The sequence below is a fragment of the Gadus morhua genome, chromosome 3 (genome assembly GCF_902167405.1).
Source record: "Gadus morhua chromosome 3, gadMor3.0, whole genome shotgun sequence".
In the NCBI taxonomy this organism is placed as follows: Eukaryota; Metazoa; Chordata; class Actinopteri; order Gadiformes; family Gadidae; genus Gadus; species Gadus morhua.
The window spans coordinates 30,671,907-30,688,717 of record NC_044050.1 but is presented as its reverse complement, the minus strand read 5'-3'; the positions used below and the strand labels follow the sequence as shown (position 1 = coordinate 30,688,717).

Sequence of the window (16,811 nt, the reverse complement as noted above, 5' to 3'; positions counted from 1 at the left end):
CTTAACAAGGAGAACCTCCCAGAGGAACAGCTTGACAAGGAGAACCTCCTAGAGGAACAGCTTAACAAGGAGAACCTCCCAGAGGAACAGCTTAACAAGGAGAACCTCCCAGAGGAACAGCTTGACAAGGAGAACCTCCCAGAGGAACAGATTGACAAGGAGAACCACGCAGAGGAACAGCTTAACAAGGAGAACCTCCCAGAGGAACAGCTTAACAAGGAGAACCTCCGAGAGGAACAGCTTAACAAGGAGAACCTCACAGAGGAACAGCTTAACAAGGAGAACCACGCAGGAGAACAGCTTAACAAGGAGAACCACGCAGAGGAACAGCTTAACAAGGAGAACCTCCCAGAGGAACAGCTTAACAAGGAGAACCTCCCAGAGGAACAGCTTGACAAGGAGAACCTCCCAGAGGAACAGCTTAGGAACAGCTTAACAAGGAGAACCACGCAGGAGAACAGCTTAACAAGGAGAACCACGCAGAGGATCAGCTTAACAAGGAGAACCTCCCAGAGGAACAGCTTAACAAGGAGAACCTCACAGGAGAACATCTTAACAAGGAGAACCTCACAGAAGAACAGCTTGACAAGGAGAACCTCCCAGAGGAACAGCTTAACAAGGAGAACCTCCCAGAGGAACAGCTTAACAAGGAGAACCTCAGGGTGAGGAACAGGAGAACAACGGGGTGAGGAACATGGGAGACAGGGGAACCAGGGGGTGAGGAACATGGGAGACAGGGGAACCAGGGGGTGAGGAACATGGGAGACAGGGGAACCAGGGGGTGAGGAACATGGGAGACAGGGGAACCAGGAGGTGAGGAACAGGGGAGACAGGGGAATCTCAGGGTGTGGAACAGGGAAGACAGGGGAACCAGGGGGTGAGGAACAGGGGAGACAGGAGAACCAGGGGGTGAGCCTCAATGGAGGTCAATGAGACCAACTGAATATATATGAGGCCTATGACATTATACTTGATTCTGAAAAAAGTATAAAAGATATGGTGACTGTTTATAGAAATCTGACGGCTCTACCATTGGGAACATTTTTTAAAAGTAGAATATCTTAAATGGTTTAAAATATTTCAAAAAAGAAATGGTGGCACCTAATCCCAAGCTAACAGGACCCTTTTAAAAAGGTGGAATGGAGCATCTATCAGGACAGAAAGAATAACCCTAAGAAGAGCCCCAGCTGAGCCCGGCTCACCATGGCCTGGGCCAGGGTCTTCTGCACCAGCGTCACGCAGCGCTGGTACACGGGCTCGCAGTAGGGCAGGAAGCCGCTCTGCAGGGCCGTGGCCACCGAGCTCAGGCACTCCAGCAGAGGGAACAGGTCCTTGTCCTCGTCCTTCAGCTCGTTCCACTTGGCGATCAGCGGCGGCATCAGCTTCTGGATGTACTCCTGCAGCAGGGCAGAGGTCAGAGGTCATGGCGGGGGTCCAAGGGCCCTCAGATGAGGAAGAGGTCAGAGGTCATCACCCACCGGCGGGTTGAGGTGGTGGTCAGTAAAGGTCAGAGGTCACTGCTCACCGGCTGGTTGAGGTCAGTAAAGGTCGGAGGTCACTGCTCACCGGCTGGTTGAGGTCAGTAAAGGTCAGAGGTCATTGCTCACCGGCTGGTTGAGGTCAGTAAAGGTCAGAGGTCACTGCTCACCGGCTGGTTGATGTCAGTAAAGGTCAGAGGTCACTGCTCACCGGCGGGTTGAGGGGGTGGTCAGTAAAGGTCAGAGGTCACTGCTCACCGGCTGGTTGGGTCAGTAAAGGCCGGAGGTCACTGCTCACCGGCTGGTTGGGTCAGTAAAGGTCAGAGGTCACTGCTCACCGGCTGGTTGAGGTCAGTAAAGGTCAGAGGTCACAGCTCACCGGCTGGTTGAGGTCAGTAAAGGTCAGAGGTCACTGCTCACGGCTGGTTGAGGTCAGTAAAGGTCGGAGGTCACTGCTCACCGGCTGGTTGAGGTCAGTAAAGGTCAGAGGTCACTGCTCACCGACTGGTTGAGGTCAGTAAAGGTCAGAGGTCACTGCTCACCGGCTGGTTGAGGTCAGTAAAGGTCGGAGGTCACTGCTCACCGGCTGGTTGAGGTCAGTAAAGGTCGGAGGTCACTGCTCACCGGCTGGTTGAGGTCAGTAAAGGCCGGAGGTCACTGCTCACCGGCTGGTTGAGGTCAGTAAAGGTCAGAGGTCACTGCTCACCGGCTGGTTGAGGTCAGTAAAGGTCAGAGGTCACTGCTCACCGGCTGGTTGAGGTGGTGGCCCACTGAGTCGGCCAGGGTCCCGATGGCGTCGTACAGGATCAGCAGGTTCTTGTGCTGGTACTTCCCGAAGGCGAACACCAGCGTGTCCAGGATGAAGCTGAGGTAGGGGACCAGCTCCGTGCACGCCTCCTCCTCCAGGGTGGCGAACGCACTGGGGGGGACACAGGGTAAGACCAGGACCGGCACCGGGACCGGAACCCAGGACCGGCACCGGGACCGGGACCAGAACCGGGACCCGGGACCAGGACCGGGACCAGGCCCGGAACCGGATACGGATCCGGACCTAGATCAGGACCAGGACCAGGACCAGGACCAGGACCAGGACTCAGATACGGATCCGGACCTACATCAGGACCAGGACCAGGACCCGGACCTAGATCAGGACCAGGACCAGGACTCGGATACGGATCCGGACCTAGATCAGGACCAGGACCAGGACCAGGACCCGGACCTAGATCAGGACCAGGACCAGGACCAGGACCCGGACCTAGATCAGGACCAGGATCAGGACCAGGACCAAGACTCGGATACGGATCCGGACCTAGATCAGGACCAGGACCAGGACCAGGACCCGGACCTAGATCAGGATCAGGATCAGGACCAGGACCCGGATACGGATCCGGACCTAGACCAGGACCAGGACCAGGACCTGAAGCTGAGGTAGGGGACCAACTCCGTGCACTCCCCTCCCCCCCTACCTGCATGCGGCCTCCTGCACCCTCTTGTTCCCGTCCAGGATGCGTTTGAGCAGCTCGGTCATGAGGGGCTTGAGGTGGGCGTCGGGGGGCTGGGACACCACCCAGTGGGCGTAGCGGCTGAGCGTCCAGCAGGCGATGGAGCGGACCAGGGCCTTCTTGTCACACAGACACTGGATGAGGTGGGGCATGAGCTCGGGGAGGTAAGGCACCATGCCCTGCATGCAGCCTGGGAACAGACGACACTGCTGTGGTCACAGTCCCTCCTGTAGGCGGGGCCGTAGCAGACGCTCCGATCCAGAGCCACGCACAATGAGTACACCAGGCAGCAGGAAGAGAAACAGTCCATCTCTGACCAGGCCCTCTCCAGCACCAGGTTAACCCATCCCCGGGTACAACAGAGATCACCAGCACCAGGTTAACCCATCCCCGGGTACAACAGAGATCACCAGCACCAGGTTAACCCATGCTAAGCTAGTGCCATGGCGTACGACATACAATCAGTGCGTAGGAGGGGGTGGGGGGTAAGGGGGGAGGCTGTTCAGAGTCCATCCACAATGCAGAACCGATACTACCCAAGTATCACAGCTATGCACAGCTTAGTTCATGTAAGCTGAAAAAACCTTCTCACTCATTATTGAGGCATTCGTTTGTGTAACCATGATAATAATCATCCTACAGGCATTATGCTGTTTGACTGTTGTCTTATAGCGTTATGTTGTGTAACTCTACGTTACTGTTGTGTAGCTCCATGTTGTCTTATAGCGTTATGTTGTGTAACTCTACGTTACTGTTGTGTAGCTCCATGTTGTCTCATAGCGTTATGTTGTGAGACTCTACGTTACTGTTGTGTAGCTCTATGTTGTCTCATAGCGTTATGTTGTGTAACTCTACGTTACTGTTGTGTAGCTCTATGTTATCTTATAGCGTTATGTTGTGTAACTCTACGTTACTGTTGTGTAGCTCTATGTTGTCTTATAGCGTTATGTTGTGTAACTCTACGTTACTGTTGTGTAGCTCCATGTTGTCTTATAGCGTTATGTTGTGTAACTCTACGTTACTGTTGTGTAGCTCCATGTTGTCTTATAGCGTTATGCTATGTAACTCTACGTTACTGTTGTGTAGCTCTATGTTGTCTTACAGCGTTATGTTGTGTAACTCTACGTTACTGTTGTGTAGCTCTATGTTGTCTTATAGCGTTATGTTGTGTAACTCTACGTTACTGTTGTGTAGCTCCATGTTGTCTTATAGCGTTATGTTGTGTAACTCTACGTTACTGTTGTGTAGCTCCATGTTGATCTCACCCTCTGCGATGGCCCCCAGCACCAAGATGCCGGACTCCTTGATGACCCAGTCGTGGTGGAAGAGGAGGCCTTTGAGCAGGGGAAGGAGGTGGGGCAGCAGCTCGTCTCTGAACACGTTGGCCAGGACGTCCAACGCCGCTGCCGAACACTTCCCTGAAACACGTTGAGGTAAACCATCACAGAACCTGTTAGCTACAACAATACGTTGAGGTAAACCATCACAGAACCTGTTAGCTACAACAATACGTTGAGATAAACTATCACAGAACATGTTAGCTACAACAATACCTTGAGATAAACCATCACAGAACCTGTTAGCTACAAACCATCACATCCACGCTTCATCTGTCAGTAGTTAGGGTGCTAGGCGCTGGGTGTCATCTGTCAGTAGTTAGGGTGCTAGGTGCTAGGCGCTGGGTGTTATCCGTCAGTAGTTAGGGTGCTAGGTGCTAGGCGCTGGGTGTCATCTGTCAGTAGTTAGGGTGCTAGGCGCTGGGAGTCATCTGTCAGTAGTTAGGGTGCTAGGCGCTGGGTGTCGTCTGTCAGTAGTTAGGGTGCTAGGTGCTGGGAGTCATCTGTCAGTAGTTAGGGTGCTAGGCGCTGGGTGTCATCTGCCAGTAGTTTGGGTGCTAGGTGCTGGGCGCTGGGTGTCATCCGTCAGTAGTTAGGGTGCTAGGTGTCATCTGTCAGTAGTTTGGGTGCTAGGTGTCATCTGTCAGTAGTTTGGGTGCTAGGTGCTGGGCGCTGGGTGTCATCCGTCAGTAGTTAGGGTGCTAGGTGTCATCTGTCAGTAGTTTGGGTGCTAGGTGTCATCTGTCAGTAGTTTGGGTGCTAGGCGCTGGGTGTCATCCGTCAGTAGTTAGGGTGCTAGGTGTTAGGTGTCATCTGTCAGTAGTTTGGGTGCTAGGTGTCATCTGTCAGTAGTTTGGGTGCTAGGCGCTGGGTGTCATCTGTCAGTAGTTTGGGTGCTAGGCGCTGGCTCAGACTCACGGAGGTTCCAGTCGGACAGGGTGTCGTCGTCGTCGTCCTCGTCCTCGTCTCCCTCCTCTCCCTCCTCGCCCTCCCCCCCTTCATGCTGCAGGGTGACGGTTCGGGACTTGTGGAAGCGGGGCTTGATGTCCTGCTCACTGTCCGGGACCGCCTCGTCCTCCTCCACGTCACCCTGGAGAGAGGAGAGAGGAGGAGAGGAGTGAGGAGGAGAGGAGTGAGGAGGAGAGGAGTGAGGAGTGAGAGAGGAGGAGAGGAGTGAGGAGAGAGAGAGAGAGGAGGAGAGGAGAGGAGGAGAGAGAGGAGAGAGAGAGGAGGAGCACCATGAAGGAGGAGGAGGAGAGTCACAGACAGACAGACAGACAGACAGACAGACGGACGGACGGACGGACGGCCCAGAGGCCTCACCTTGAGGAGGATGATGTCGATCTCAGAGTACTTCATCCCGTTGACCAGGATGGGGATCAACCTGGGGAGAAGAGGGTTCAGCGCTTTAAACCAGGAGAGTAACCCAACAACACCCCAACTAAACGTGTCTCTGTCAGGACTTACTGGACCAGGTGGCCCGACAGCGCCTCCTTACAGATGGGCTGCTCGGCCAGGGTCAGCCAGAACTCACAGGCCTCCAGCGCCACGTTCTCATCGGGGTCCTGGGTCCGCTGCAGCATGTACTAGGAGGGGAGGGGAAGCCTTTAGGGTGGGGGTACGGTCAGGGGAGGGGGGGAGGTGCTCTAGTCCAGAGGTCCACCGTCTGAAGGCCTCCTCCAGGGCCAGGGAACCCCCGTCTCCTTATCGCCTTCTATTACGACCCCCGTATGAGACGGACTAGGGTTCCACGGGCCCTTTAAGAGGCCCTACTGCTGGGTCCACCGGCCCTTTAAGAGGCCCTACTGTTTAGGGTCCACCGGCCCCAAGAGGCCCTACTGTTTAGGGTCCACCGGCCCTTTAAGAGGCCCTACTGTTTAGGGTCCACCGGCCCTTTAAGAGGCCCTACTGTTTAGGGTCCACCGGCCCTTTAAGAGGCCCTACTGTTTAGGGTCCACCGGCCCCAAGAGGCCCTACTGTTTAGGGTCCACCGGCCCCAAGAGGCCCTACTGTTTAGGGTCCGCCGGCCCTTTAAGAGGCCCTACTGTTTAGGGTCCGCCGGCCCTTTAAGAGGCCCTACTGTTTAGGGTCCACCGGCCCTTTAAGAGGCCCTACTGTTTAGGGTCCACCGGCCCTTTAAGAGGCCCTACTGTTTAGGGTCCACCGGCCCCAAGAGGCCCTACTGTTTAGGGTCCACCGGCCCCAAGAGGCCCTACTGTTTAGGGTCCACCGGCCCTTTAAGAGGCCCTACTGCTTAGGGTCCACTGGCCCTTTAAGAGGCCCTACTGTTTAGGGTCCACCGGCCCTTTAAGAGGCCCTACTGTTTAGGGTCCACCGGCCCTTTAAGAGGCCCTACTGTTTAGGGTCCACCGGCCCTTTAAGAGGCCCTACTGTTTAGGGTCCACCGGCCCTTTAAGAGGCCCTACTGTTTAGGGTCCACCGGCCCTTTAAGAGGCCCTACTGTTTAGGGTCCACCGGCCCTTTAAGAGGCCCTACTGTTTAGGGTCCACCGGCCCTTTAAGAGGCCCTACTGTTTAGGGTCCACCGGCCCTTTAAGAGGCCCTACTGTTTAGGGTCCACCGGCCCTTTAAGAGGCCCTACTGTTTAGGGTCCACCGGCCCTTTAAGAGGCCCTACTGTTTAGGGTCCACCGGCCCTTTAAGAGGCCCTACTGTTTAGGGTCCACCGGCCCTTTAAGAGGCCCTACTGTTTAGGGTCCACCGGCCCTTTAAGAGGCCCTACTGTTTAGGGTCCACCGGCCCTTTAAGAGGCCCTACTGTTTAGGGTCCACCGGCCCTTTAAGGCGCCTTCTGACCTGAGGTTACAGGTAAAGGTGTCTCACCTGAGGTTACAGGTAAAGGTGTCTCACCTGAGGTTACTGGTAAAGGTGTCTCACCTGAGGTTACAGGTAAAGGTGTCTCACCTGAGGTTACAGGTAAAGGTGTCTCACCTGAGGTTACAGGTAAAGGTGTCTCACCTGAGGTTACAGGTAAAGGTGTCTCACCTGAGGTTACAGGTAAAGGTGTCTCACCTGAGGTTACAGGTAAAGGTGTCTCACCTGAGGTTACAGGTAAAGGTGTCTCACCTGAGGTTACAGGTAGAGGTGTCTCACCTGAGGTTACAGGTAGAGGTGTCTCACCTGAGGTTACAGGTAAAGGTGTCTCACCTGAGGTTACAGGTAAAGGTGTCTCACCTGAGGTTACTGGTAAAGGTGTCTCACCTGAGGTTACAAGTAGAGGTGTCTCACCTGAGGTTACAGGTAGAGGTGTCTCACCTGAGGTTACAGGTAAAGGTGTCACACCTGAGGTAACAGGTAGAGGTGTCTCACCTGAGGTTCCAGGTAGAGGTGTCTCACCTAAGGTTCCAGGTAGAGGTGTCTCACCTGAGGTTACAGGTAGAGGCATCTCACCTGAGGTTACAGGTAAAGGGGTCTCACCTGGATGATGCTGTGCATGTGGGGGATGAGGCGGTCGATGCGGACCTCCAGCAGCATGACCAGCGCCCGGCACACGTTCTTACGGACCTCGCTGTCCTCATCACCGGCCAGCGCAAACAGGCTCTGGAGGGCGGAGAGAGAGGAGGTGGAGGAGAGGAGGGGGGGTGGAGGGGAGGAGGTTGGAGGGGAGGAGGGGGGGGCCGGAGGAGAGGAGGGTGGAGGAGAGGAGGGGGGGGGGGGGTGGAGGAGAGGAGGGTGGAGGAGAGGAGGGGGGGGGAGGGGAGGGGGTGGTGGAGAGGGGGGGAGGAGGAGAGGGGTGGAGGAGAGGTAGGGGGGTGGAGGAGAGGGGTGGAGGAGAGGTAGGGGGGCGGAGGAGAGGTAGGGGGGTGGAGGAGAGGGGTGGAGGAGAGGTAGGGGGGTGGAGGAGAGGTAGGGGGGTGGAGGAGAGGGGGGAGGTGGAGGTGGGGGGGTACATTACGATCAGCTACAGCTGTGTTCATAACTGAACATAGAGGAACCCTTCCATTACTGATATATAAACATGGAGCTTGCATACACTGAATACGTTAATAATTACATTCATTATCACATCCTATTAACATCTTCCTCAAACTGACATTGGATAATCATCTCCAAACGGTTACAGCACATGATAATCTTGAACTTGAGCGTTCTTTCTTTAGCCCAAAGCTGCTTACAGCCGCAGTAATCTCTAGAATGAGGCCAGCGCCGGCGTCAGCCAGCAACATCTGGGGCATGAGGGCCAACCGTGGAGCGTCAAAACAAACCATAACATCTGGAGGGCAGACGCTACGTCATGGGCTCCTACCTCGATGAAGGTGTCGATGTTGTCCATCAGAGCCTGGGCGCGTCCGATGATGAACTGGTTCACACACGCGATGGCGTGGGACCTGATGGGAGTGACAGTCAGACGAGTTACAGTCAGACGAGTTACAGTAAGACCTGAGGAGGAAGGAGGAGGTGGTGAAGTCCGGTTAGGTCCTGATGGATCAGGTAGAGGAGGAGGAGGAGGAGGAGGAGGAGGAGGAGGGGGAGGAGGGGGAGGAGGAGGAGGAGGAGCAGGAGGAGGAGGGGGAGGAGGAGGAGGGGGAGCAGGAGGAGGAGGAGGGGGAGGAGGAGGAGCAGGAGGAGGAGGAGGAGGAGGGGGAGCAGGAGGGGGAGGAGGAGGAGGAGGAGGGGGAGGAGGAGGAGGAGGGGGAGGAGGAGGAGCGGGAGCAGGAGGAGGAGGAGGAGGAGGAGGAGGAGGAGGAGGAGGAGGGGGAGCAGGAGGAGGAGGGGGAGGAGCAGGAGGAGGAGGAGGGGGAGCAGGAGGAGGAGGGGGAGGAGCAGGAGGAGGAGGAGGGGGAGGAGGAGGAGGAGGAGGGGGAGGGGGAGCAGGAGGAGGAGGAGGAGGAGGAGGAGGGGGAGGAGGAGGAGGAGGGGGAGGAGGAGGAGCGGGAGGAGGGGCAGCCGTGTCTCAGCCTACCTGATCTTAGGACTGCAGTGCTTGAAGAACTGCAGGAACTTGGGGATCATGATGTTGAGCGGCCGGTTCAGAGCCTCGCTGTCCAGGAGTTCTGACGAGTCCTCGCAGATCTTCTGCAGCGCCCCGAACGAGCCCTGGAGGTCAGAGGTCACACATGATGGGCAGGTAGGCGGAGTTTAGGTGCGTCTTCTCCCACCACAGGAAAGTTGATCATTATTTACACATCAGTAATATTCCTCCAATGACTGCCGGGCCCGGCCGGTCAGTGATGGCTTTGTGCCGCTCACTCTTCATATCGCCGATCTTTACTTCATTAGTCTGTGACGGAAACAGCTTAGCTCCCCCGGCTGGGACAGGTCTGAGTTCAACATTCACCCGTCATGTTCAACAATAACGTGGTCTGCAGCGTTCTTTGAAAGGTTTAACCAGTCTGCATACACCAGGGTGTATAAAGGCTCTGGGGGGTTACACTGTGGTGACCAGGGTGTATAAAGGCTCTGGGGGGTTACACTGTGGTGACTAGGGTGTATAAAGGCTCTGGGGGGTTACACTGTGGTGACCAGGGTGTATAAAGGCTCTGGGGGGTTACACTGTGGTGACCAGGGTGTATAAAGGCTCTGGGGGGGTTACACTGCATACACCAGGGTGTATAAAGGCTGTGGGGGGTTACACTGTGGTGACCAGGGTGTATAAAGGCTGGGGGGGGATTACACTGTGGTGACCAGGGTGTATAAAGGCTGGGGGGGGATTACACTGTGGTGACCAGGGTGTATAAAGGCTCTGGGGGGTTACACTGTGGTGACCAGGGTGTATAAAGGCTCTGGGGGGGTTACACTGCATACACCAGGGTGTATAAAGGCTGTGGGGGGTTACACTGTGGTGACCAGGGTGTATAAAGGCTGGGGGGGGATTACACTGTGGTGACCAGGGTGTATAAAGGCTGGGGGGGGATTACACTGTGGTGACCAGGGTGTATAAAGGCTGGGGGGGGATTACACTGTGGTGACCAGGGTGTATAAAGGCTGGGGGGGGATTACACTGTGGTGACCAGGGTGTATAAAGGCTGGGGGGGGATTACACTGTGGTGACCAGGGTGTATAAAGGCTCTGGGGGGTTACACTGTGGTGACCAGGGTGTATAAAGGCTGTGGGGGTTACACTGTGGTGACCAGGGTGTATAAAGGCTGTGGGGGGTTACACTGTGGTGACCAGGGTGTATAAAGGCTGGGGGGGGATTACACTGTGGTGACCAGGGTGTATAAAGGCTCTGGGGGGTTACACTGTGGTGACCAGGGTGTATAAAGGCTCTGGGGGGTTACACTGCATACACCAGGGTGTATAAAGGCTGGGGGGGGATTACACTGTGGTGACCAGGGTGTATAAAGGCTCTGGGGGGTTACACTGTGGTGACTAGGGTGTATAAAGGCTCTGGGGGGTTACACTGTGGTGACCAGGGTGTATAAAGGCTCTGGGGGGTTACACTGTGGTGACCAGGGTGTATAAAGGCTCTGGGGGGTTACACTGTGGTGACCAGGGTGTATAAAGGCTCTGGGGGGTTACACTGTGGTGACCAGGGTGTATAAAGGCTGGGGGGGGATTACACTGTGGTGACCAGGGTGTATAAAGGCTCTGGGGGGTTACACTGTGGTGACCAGGGTGTATAAAGGCTCTGGGGGGTTACACTGTGGTGACCAGGGTGTATAAAGGCTCTGGGTCTGACCTCGCAGGTGTTGTAGTCTTCAGAGTTGAGCAGGTTGCAGAGCTGAGGCAGCAGCTCCGGCCACATCTGGAGCTCCCCCTTGGAGGCGATGGTGGTGATCAGGATGCCTGGCCGACCACAACAGCGAGGAGAAGGTGAGCACCAGACCATCAACTAGAGGGCATTACATTCACATTTAGGGGTCTTACCTGACGCTTTAATCAGAGCCATTTCAATAAGCACATTTGTCAGAAGAAAGAGAAACAACACTATATCTCTGTCTGTACAGTAAGGATGTTCATAGAAACAAGTGCCAAGCACTAACCATCACTAGGTTAACCCATTCCCGTACAAGATGATAGCTAGGATAAGATGCTACACAATGCCAAGTACTATTTTTAAGTGCTAAGACGTACACTATACAATAAGTGTGTAAGAGGGGAGGGGGGGGGGGTTGCAGAGTCCAGGTGAACCCTGAACAGGTGAGTCTTTAATCTTTTGGTAGCGATTACAGCTCTAGCTCTTTTCCGCCCGGCGACATAAGGACACATGGACCCGAGCCACCCGGAGCCCGCCTCCTCCCTGTGGGCGGAGCTCCCAGCCTCCTCCCTGAGGGCGGAGCTCCCAGCCTCCTCCCTGTGGGCGGAGCTCCCAGCCTCCTCCCTGTGGGCGGAGCTCCCAGCCTCCTCCCTGTGGGCGGAGCTCCCAGCCTCCTCCCTCCCTGTGGGCGGAGCTCCCAGCCTCCTCCCTGTGGGCGGAGCTCCCAGCCTCCTCCCTCCCTGTGGGCGGAGCTCCCAGCCTCCTCCCTCCCTGTGGGCGGAGCTCCCAGCCCTCACCTATGGTGGCTCTGATCAGCGGAGAGGGGTCCCCGATGTTGTTCAGGCATTCCCTCTTGATGAAGTCGGCCACAGTGGGGGGGAAGCTCTGGTAGTGGGCCTTCACGTTGTTCTTCAGGATGAGCCCGCTGAGGGACCGGGTCGGCTCATCTGGGGGGGGGGGGGGGGACATAGACGCCTCAGGTTCAGTCTCCAGGTGAGTTAAATACTTGGCGATAGAGTTGTACTTAAGAGACACACCTTCTGATTTGAGGCTTGTTAAGACAAAGATGAGATAGTTGTTGAAGTCCGGAAACTGGTTCAGCTGTTCGAGTTTCTGTGGGCTTGGTTAAGAAACTCAACCAAGGGATAAGGGAGCTAAAACACAGTCACTGTACCCCACATCTCTAATGAAACACTCACTGTACCCCACATCTCTACACTCACTGTACCCCACATCTCTAATGAAACAGTCACTGTTCCCGACATCTCTACACACTCACTGTACCGCACATCTCTACACACTCACTGTACCCCACATCTCTACACACTCACTGTACCCCACATCTCTACACACTCACTGTACCCCACATCTCTACACACTCACTGCACCCCACATCTCTACACTCACTGTACCCCACATCTCTACACACTCACTGTACCCCACATCTCTACACACTCACTGTACCCCACATCTCTACACACTCACTGTACCCCACATCTCTACACACTCACTGTACCCCACATCTCTACACACTCACTGTACCCCACATCTCTACACACTCACTGTACCCCACATCTCTACACACTCACTGTACCCCACATCTCTACACACTCACTGTACCCCACATCTCTAGCACTCATTGTACCCCACATCTCTACACTCTCACTGTACCCCACATCTCTACACACTCACTGTACCCCACATCTCTACACACTCACTGTACCCCACATCTCTACACACTCACTGTACCCCACATCTCTAAACTCACTGTACCCCACATCTCTACACTCACTGTACCCCACATCTCTACACACTCACTGTACCCCACATCTCTAGCACTCATTGTACCCCACATCTCTACACACTCACTGTACCCCACATCTCTACACACTCACTGTACCCCACATCTCTACACACTCACTGTACCCCACATCTCTACACACTCACTGTACCCCACATCTCTACACACTCACTGTACCCCACATCTCTACACACTCACTGTACCCCACATCTCTACACACTCACTGTACCCCACATCTCTACACACTCACTGTACCCCACATCTCTACACACTCACTGTACCCCACATCTCTACACACTCACTGTACCCCACATCTCTAGCACTCACTGTACCCCACATCTCTACACTCACTGTACCTGACATCTCCAATGAAACACTCACTGTACCCCACATCTCTACACTCTCACGGTACCCCACATCTCTACACACTCACTGTACCCGACATCTCTAATGAAACACATTAGGGGTCAGGTGTGTCCATTGGAGTGTCTACATTAGATGGGTTAGGTGTTTAAATTAGATGTGTTAGGTATTTACATTAGGGGTTAGTTGTGTACATTAGAGGGGTTAGTTATGTACATTAGACAGGTGTGTACATTAGACTGTTAGGATACTTCCTGGACAGCTCTCTGGGTTGCGGTGTCTGGGGACTGGGAGTCCTTCAGCAGCTGAAGAACTTGCTGCAGACCCTGTTCGTCTGGCTGCCACTCCATCCTGTACAGACAGACAGACATGTGGATGAATCCTGCTGTTGAAGGCTGAGCTGCTGGTTCATATAGCCGCACATCGTTCAACTCATCATTAACTTTGACGTCCAGGTAACCAGGGGGCCTTTGTTGTCAGGTAAACTGCGGTACAGATTTACCCGCCATGCAACCCAACGTCCAGCTGTGTCAGCTGCGGCGGTCAGTTCCCCTGGCTGACTATAACCCAGGACTATGTAGTGTGGAGTTAATGCTGTTTCTACCCTAGCTGCTCTATTAGCCTGACTGAACCCCGGGCCGGACGGCCTCACAGCCCGCTAGCAGCTAGAAGCTAACACACCAGAGGACGTTGTTCTCGACGACCGGGACTACACAAACACAGTGGAGGAGAGATCCTAAACCTTGACCGCATTCCACAGTACAGACGCAGACAGACGTTGTGATCCCGACCGACGCGTGTCTCGGTCGGTTAGCCGGGAGCTAGCTCCTAGCTCCATGTAAAGTACCGCCAAAGCTTTACCTGGTCGATATGAGATCACTCTCCTGGAGACTGACGAGGAGTTCTGCCCGAACAATTAATATCCCTTCAACGTAATCAATAACAAGAGATCGATCTGAGTGTATTGGGCCGGTGAACGATACAAGCAGTACCGAGCTACGCTAGCTGATCTGTGAGGGTTCGCGTCCCGCCGGTGAGCAGATGTCTACACGCGGCTTCCGTCCACCGCTCAAGCTCATGCCGGTCGAACCCCACCGACAGAAACATTAAATCATAACCAGCAGCAGTATATTTCCTAGAATGTTCTACGATATTTTCGTTTGAATGAAGTTGTACCGAATGCTTATATTTAATTGACATGTCCAATTATTTGGCTGGGTTCATTGCCATATGCGACCACCAGATGGTGCTAGACACCACCTTCCACGACCCGCAGGTCCTGTGATGCATTGGATGCAGAGAAATTGTTATTTACCGATTGAAGTTTTCACAATGTCTCGGGGACTTCATTTCATAGTGCTAGTGTGTTCCACGTTCTCACGCACAATATAGACTGACACAAGTACAAAGAAATAATAGGCTAGACCTCTATAACACCAACTTCAAACAGCTTTATTAAATATTCATACCGATAAACAATTGTACGTTTCTATTGTGAACGCAGACAATAACATTTTCAGAAGATCACAAGAGCGATGAGAAGAAAACAAACTTTGACTGGCTCAATGATTTAATAAATGAATGAGACAGGGACAAATTAGACAATCTGAGAACCATTAGACTGAGTATGGGGCAGTGGGAGGTCCATTAGACTGAGTATGGGGCAGTGGGAGGACCAGTAGACTGAGTATGGGGCAGTGGGAGGACCAGTAGACTGAGTATGGGGCAGTGGGAGGACCAGTAGACTGAGTATGGGGCAGTGGGAGGACCAGTAGACTGAGTATGGGGCAGTGGGAGGACCAGTAGACTGAGTATGGGGCAGTGGGAGGACCAGTAGACTGAGTATGGGGCAGTGGGAGGTCCATTAGCCTGAGTATGGGGCAGTGGGAGGTCCATGTATAGGTCCAGGTATTGTAAAAAGCTTGGCTAGATGAGGGGTCTCAGCAGAGTGAGCTGATCTCACTCTTGCTGCAGCCCCACTTGCAGCAGGCGTTGGACAGCCCCACCACCACGTCGCGCCCCTTCCGGTCGGCGCTGCGCAGGGCCTCCAGCACCTCCTCGGAGACGGGCGAGCGGGCGTAGCGGCTGAGGCCTGTGGCGGCGGGGTCCTGCGTCTCCCCCTTCCAGATCTGGGTCTCTGAGGCCTGCTGCTCGCTGCCGATCTGAGGCGTACCCCAGGGGTCCTCCTCACCCATCACACCTGCTGGACCATTTGTGACATCAGGAAGGAGATGGAGTTGTTCCGATACCGATACAAGTCTCTGAATTACTTCCGATACAGTCTAAAATGCAGTATTGGGTATCGGCGAGTACGCAAGTCACTTTGCCGGTCCGACAGCATCACATGGCTCCTTTACTACACAGAGAACACTCAACGCTACGGTGCTATGCTGCGTTCGTTAACATCGGAGGTGGGAAGTCGGAACGGGAAAAGCCTCATCTCCGGCCGACATGGGCTCGAGCTGCCAAGCCGGAAAAACATGGATGCTCACGCTTAACTAGAAGAATACAAATGTCTTACTATAATTGAACTAAAATTCATTTTTGCTGACTGTAAGTCAACCGACTTTACATGGCTGTCATGGTAATAGAACCCTTCCATAAGAACAAGTGCTGTTAGTAGTTACAATGCTAGATGCTGTATCCGTATACTTGGTATTGGTCGATACTCAAGTTCAGGAATCTGATTCGGGAAGGAAAAACGGTCTGGGAACATCTCTAGAAGTAGCAGAAGTCATTCACCAGCAGAAGCATGCTTTTCCCAAACTGCATTCCAAGGCCAGATTACAAACCCAGACGGAGTCTCACCAGAATCCCCCAGGCTCCTCCTCCAGCGAGATCCCCCACAGGTGAAGATGACCGCTCTGATGAACTCTCTGCCACACAGCTTCACCCCGTAGAAGGAGGGGGGCCCCTCGTTGGGTCTAACCCCACCCACCAGCACCAGCAGCAGACCCAGAGTGACGACCGCAGCCTTCCACATGGTGACGGAGAAAAACAGACACTGCTAAGAAGTCAATCAAAGGACTCTGGCTAGATGTGTGCAGTATGAGGGTGCTTGTTGTCTGTTGTGAACAGTACCCCTTTTATAGTTCCCCAAGCCTTTCATAAGATGACCACAGCCCCCCTCCACGCCCCATAGCTATCATAGATAAGACAGAGACCTTTAGGGGTAACAATGCCGAGAGAAAGGGAAAATGTGTGATCCATGATGTACGTTGTTGGCGGTGATGTCAGAGAGGTCCACTGTATCCAATCACCTGTGACCTTTAACTTACTCCTTTGTCCTTCCAATCAGTTAGGGCCTTCCGATTCTGAACAACATATTATATTGTTATACTGCTTCCTGGCAGATAAATAAACACAGAAACTGACAAGTATTGAAGATTGAAATATTTTCTTCTACTTAATAAAATATGTCAAATATGACCAGCCTTATAATATGAATAAACAGGACAAAATATAAATACATGTTACTGTATGTTATTTCATGCTACACAAAATACCAGAATGACATTCAATAACAGTTAATAACGATATTACAAAACAAGGCAGCCCTCAACGTTCATAACTCATGTGATTGACAGGGTGTATAATCAAATGTCACCAGTATGGTTGCTTAGCAGTAACTCTATGGTCTACTCTAAATAAATCACATAAACGGTCGACCTA

General features: G+C 53.8%; 2 protein-coding genes across 3 annotated transcripts in view; both read right to left on the bottom strand.

Moving 5' to 3' along the window:
- tnpo2b (transportin 2b) overlaps window positions 1-14,248 on the bottom strand; it is a 28,984-nt gene extending 14,736 nt beyond the window's left edge. The window contains exons 1-15 of the mRNA XM_030351267.1: window positions 14,001-14,248; window positions 13,391-13,490; window positions 12,013-12,088; window positions 11,773-11,922; window positions 10,958-11,064; window positions 9,239-9,372; window positions 8,582-8,663; window positions 7,753-7,875; window positions 5,785-5,903; window positions 5,641-5,701; window positions 5,236-5,407; window positions 4,246-4,398; window positions 2,945-3,170; window positions 2,226-2,397; window positions 1,203-1,397 (exon numbers count right to left, since the gene is read on the bottom strand). Of these exons, the coding sequence (XP_030207127.1) occupies window positions 1,203-1,397; window positions 2,226-2,397; window positions 2,945-3,170; window positions 4,246-4,398; window positions 5,236-5,407; window positions 5,641-5,701; window positions 5,785-5,903; window positions 7,753-7,875; window positions 8,582-8,663; window positions 9,239-9,372; window positions 10,958-11,064; window positions 11,773-11,922; window positions 12,013-12,088; window positions 13,391-13,489 (1,869 nt within the window). The 5' untranslated portion in view covers window position 13,490; window positions 14,001-14,248. The remainder of the gene's footprint in view (window positions 1-1,202; window positions 1,398-2,225; window positions 2,398-2,944; window positions 3,171-4,245; window positions 4,399-5,235; window positions 5,408-5,640; window positions 5,702-5,784; window positions 5,904-7,752; window positions 7,876-8,581; window positions 8,664-9,238; window positions 9,373-10,957; window positions 11,065-11,772; window positions 11,923-12,012; window positions 12,089-13,390; window positions 13,491-14,000) is intronic.
- A 327-nt stretch (window positions 14,249-14,575) lies between these two features.
- On the bottom strand, window positions 14,576-16,811 carry rln3b (relaxin 3b). 2 transcript variants are annotated; one of them, XM_030351287.1, is made up of 2 exons: window positions 15,948-16,811; window positions 14,576-15,342 (listed from the first exon to the last, which is right to left on the bottom strand). In XM_030351287.1, the coding sequence occupies exons 1-2, from the start codon at window positions 16,120-16,122 to the stop codon at window positions 15,080-15,082; spliced, it is 438 nt and encodes a 145-aa protein (XP_030207147.1). In that variant the 5' UTR covers window positions 16,123-16,811; the 3' UTR covers window positions 14,576-15,079. The 2 variants fall into 2 exon arrangements, with proteins under 2 accessions (XP_030207147.1, XP_030207148.1); XM_030351288.1 differs by having other exon boundaries at window positions 14,576-15,339.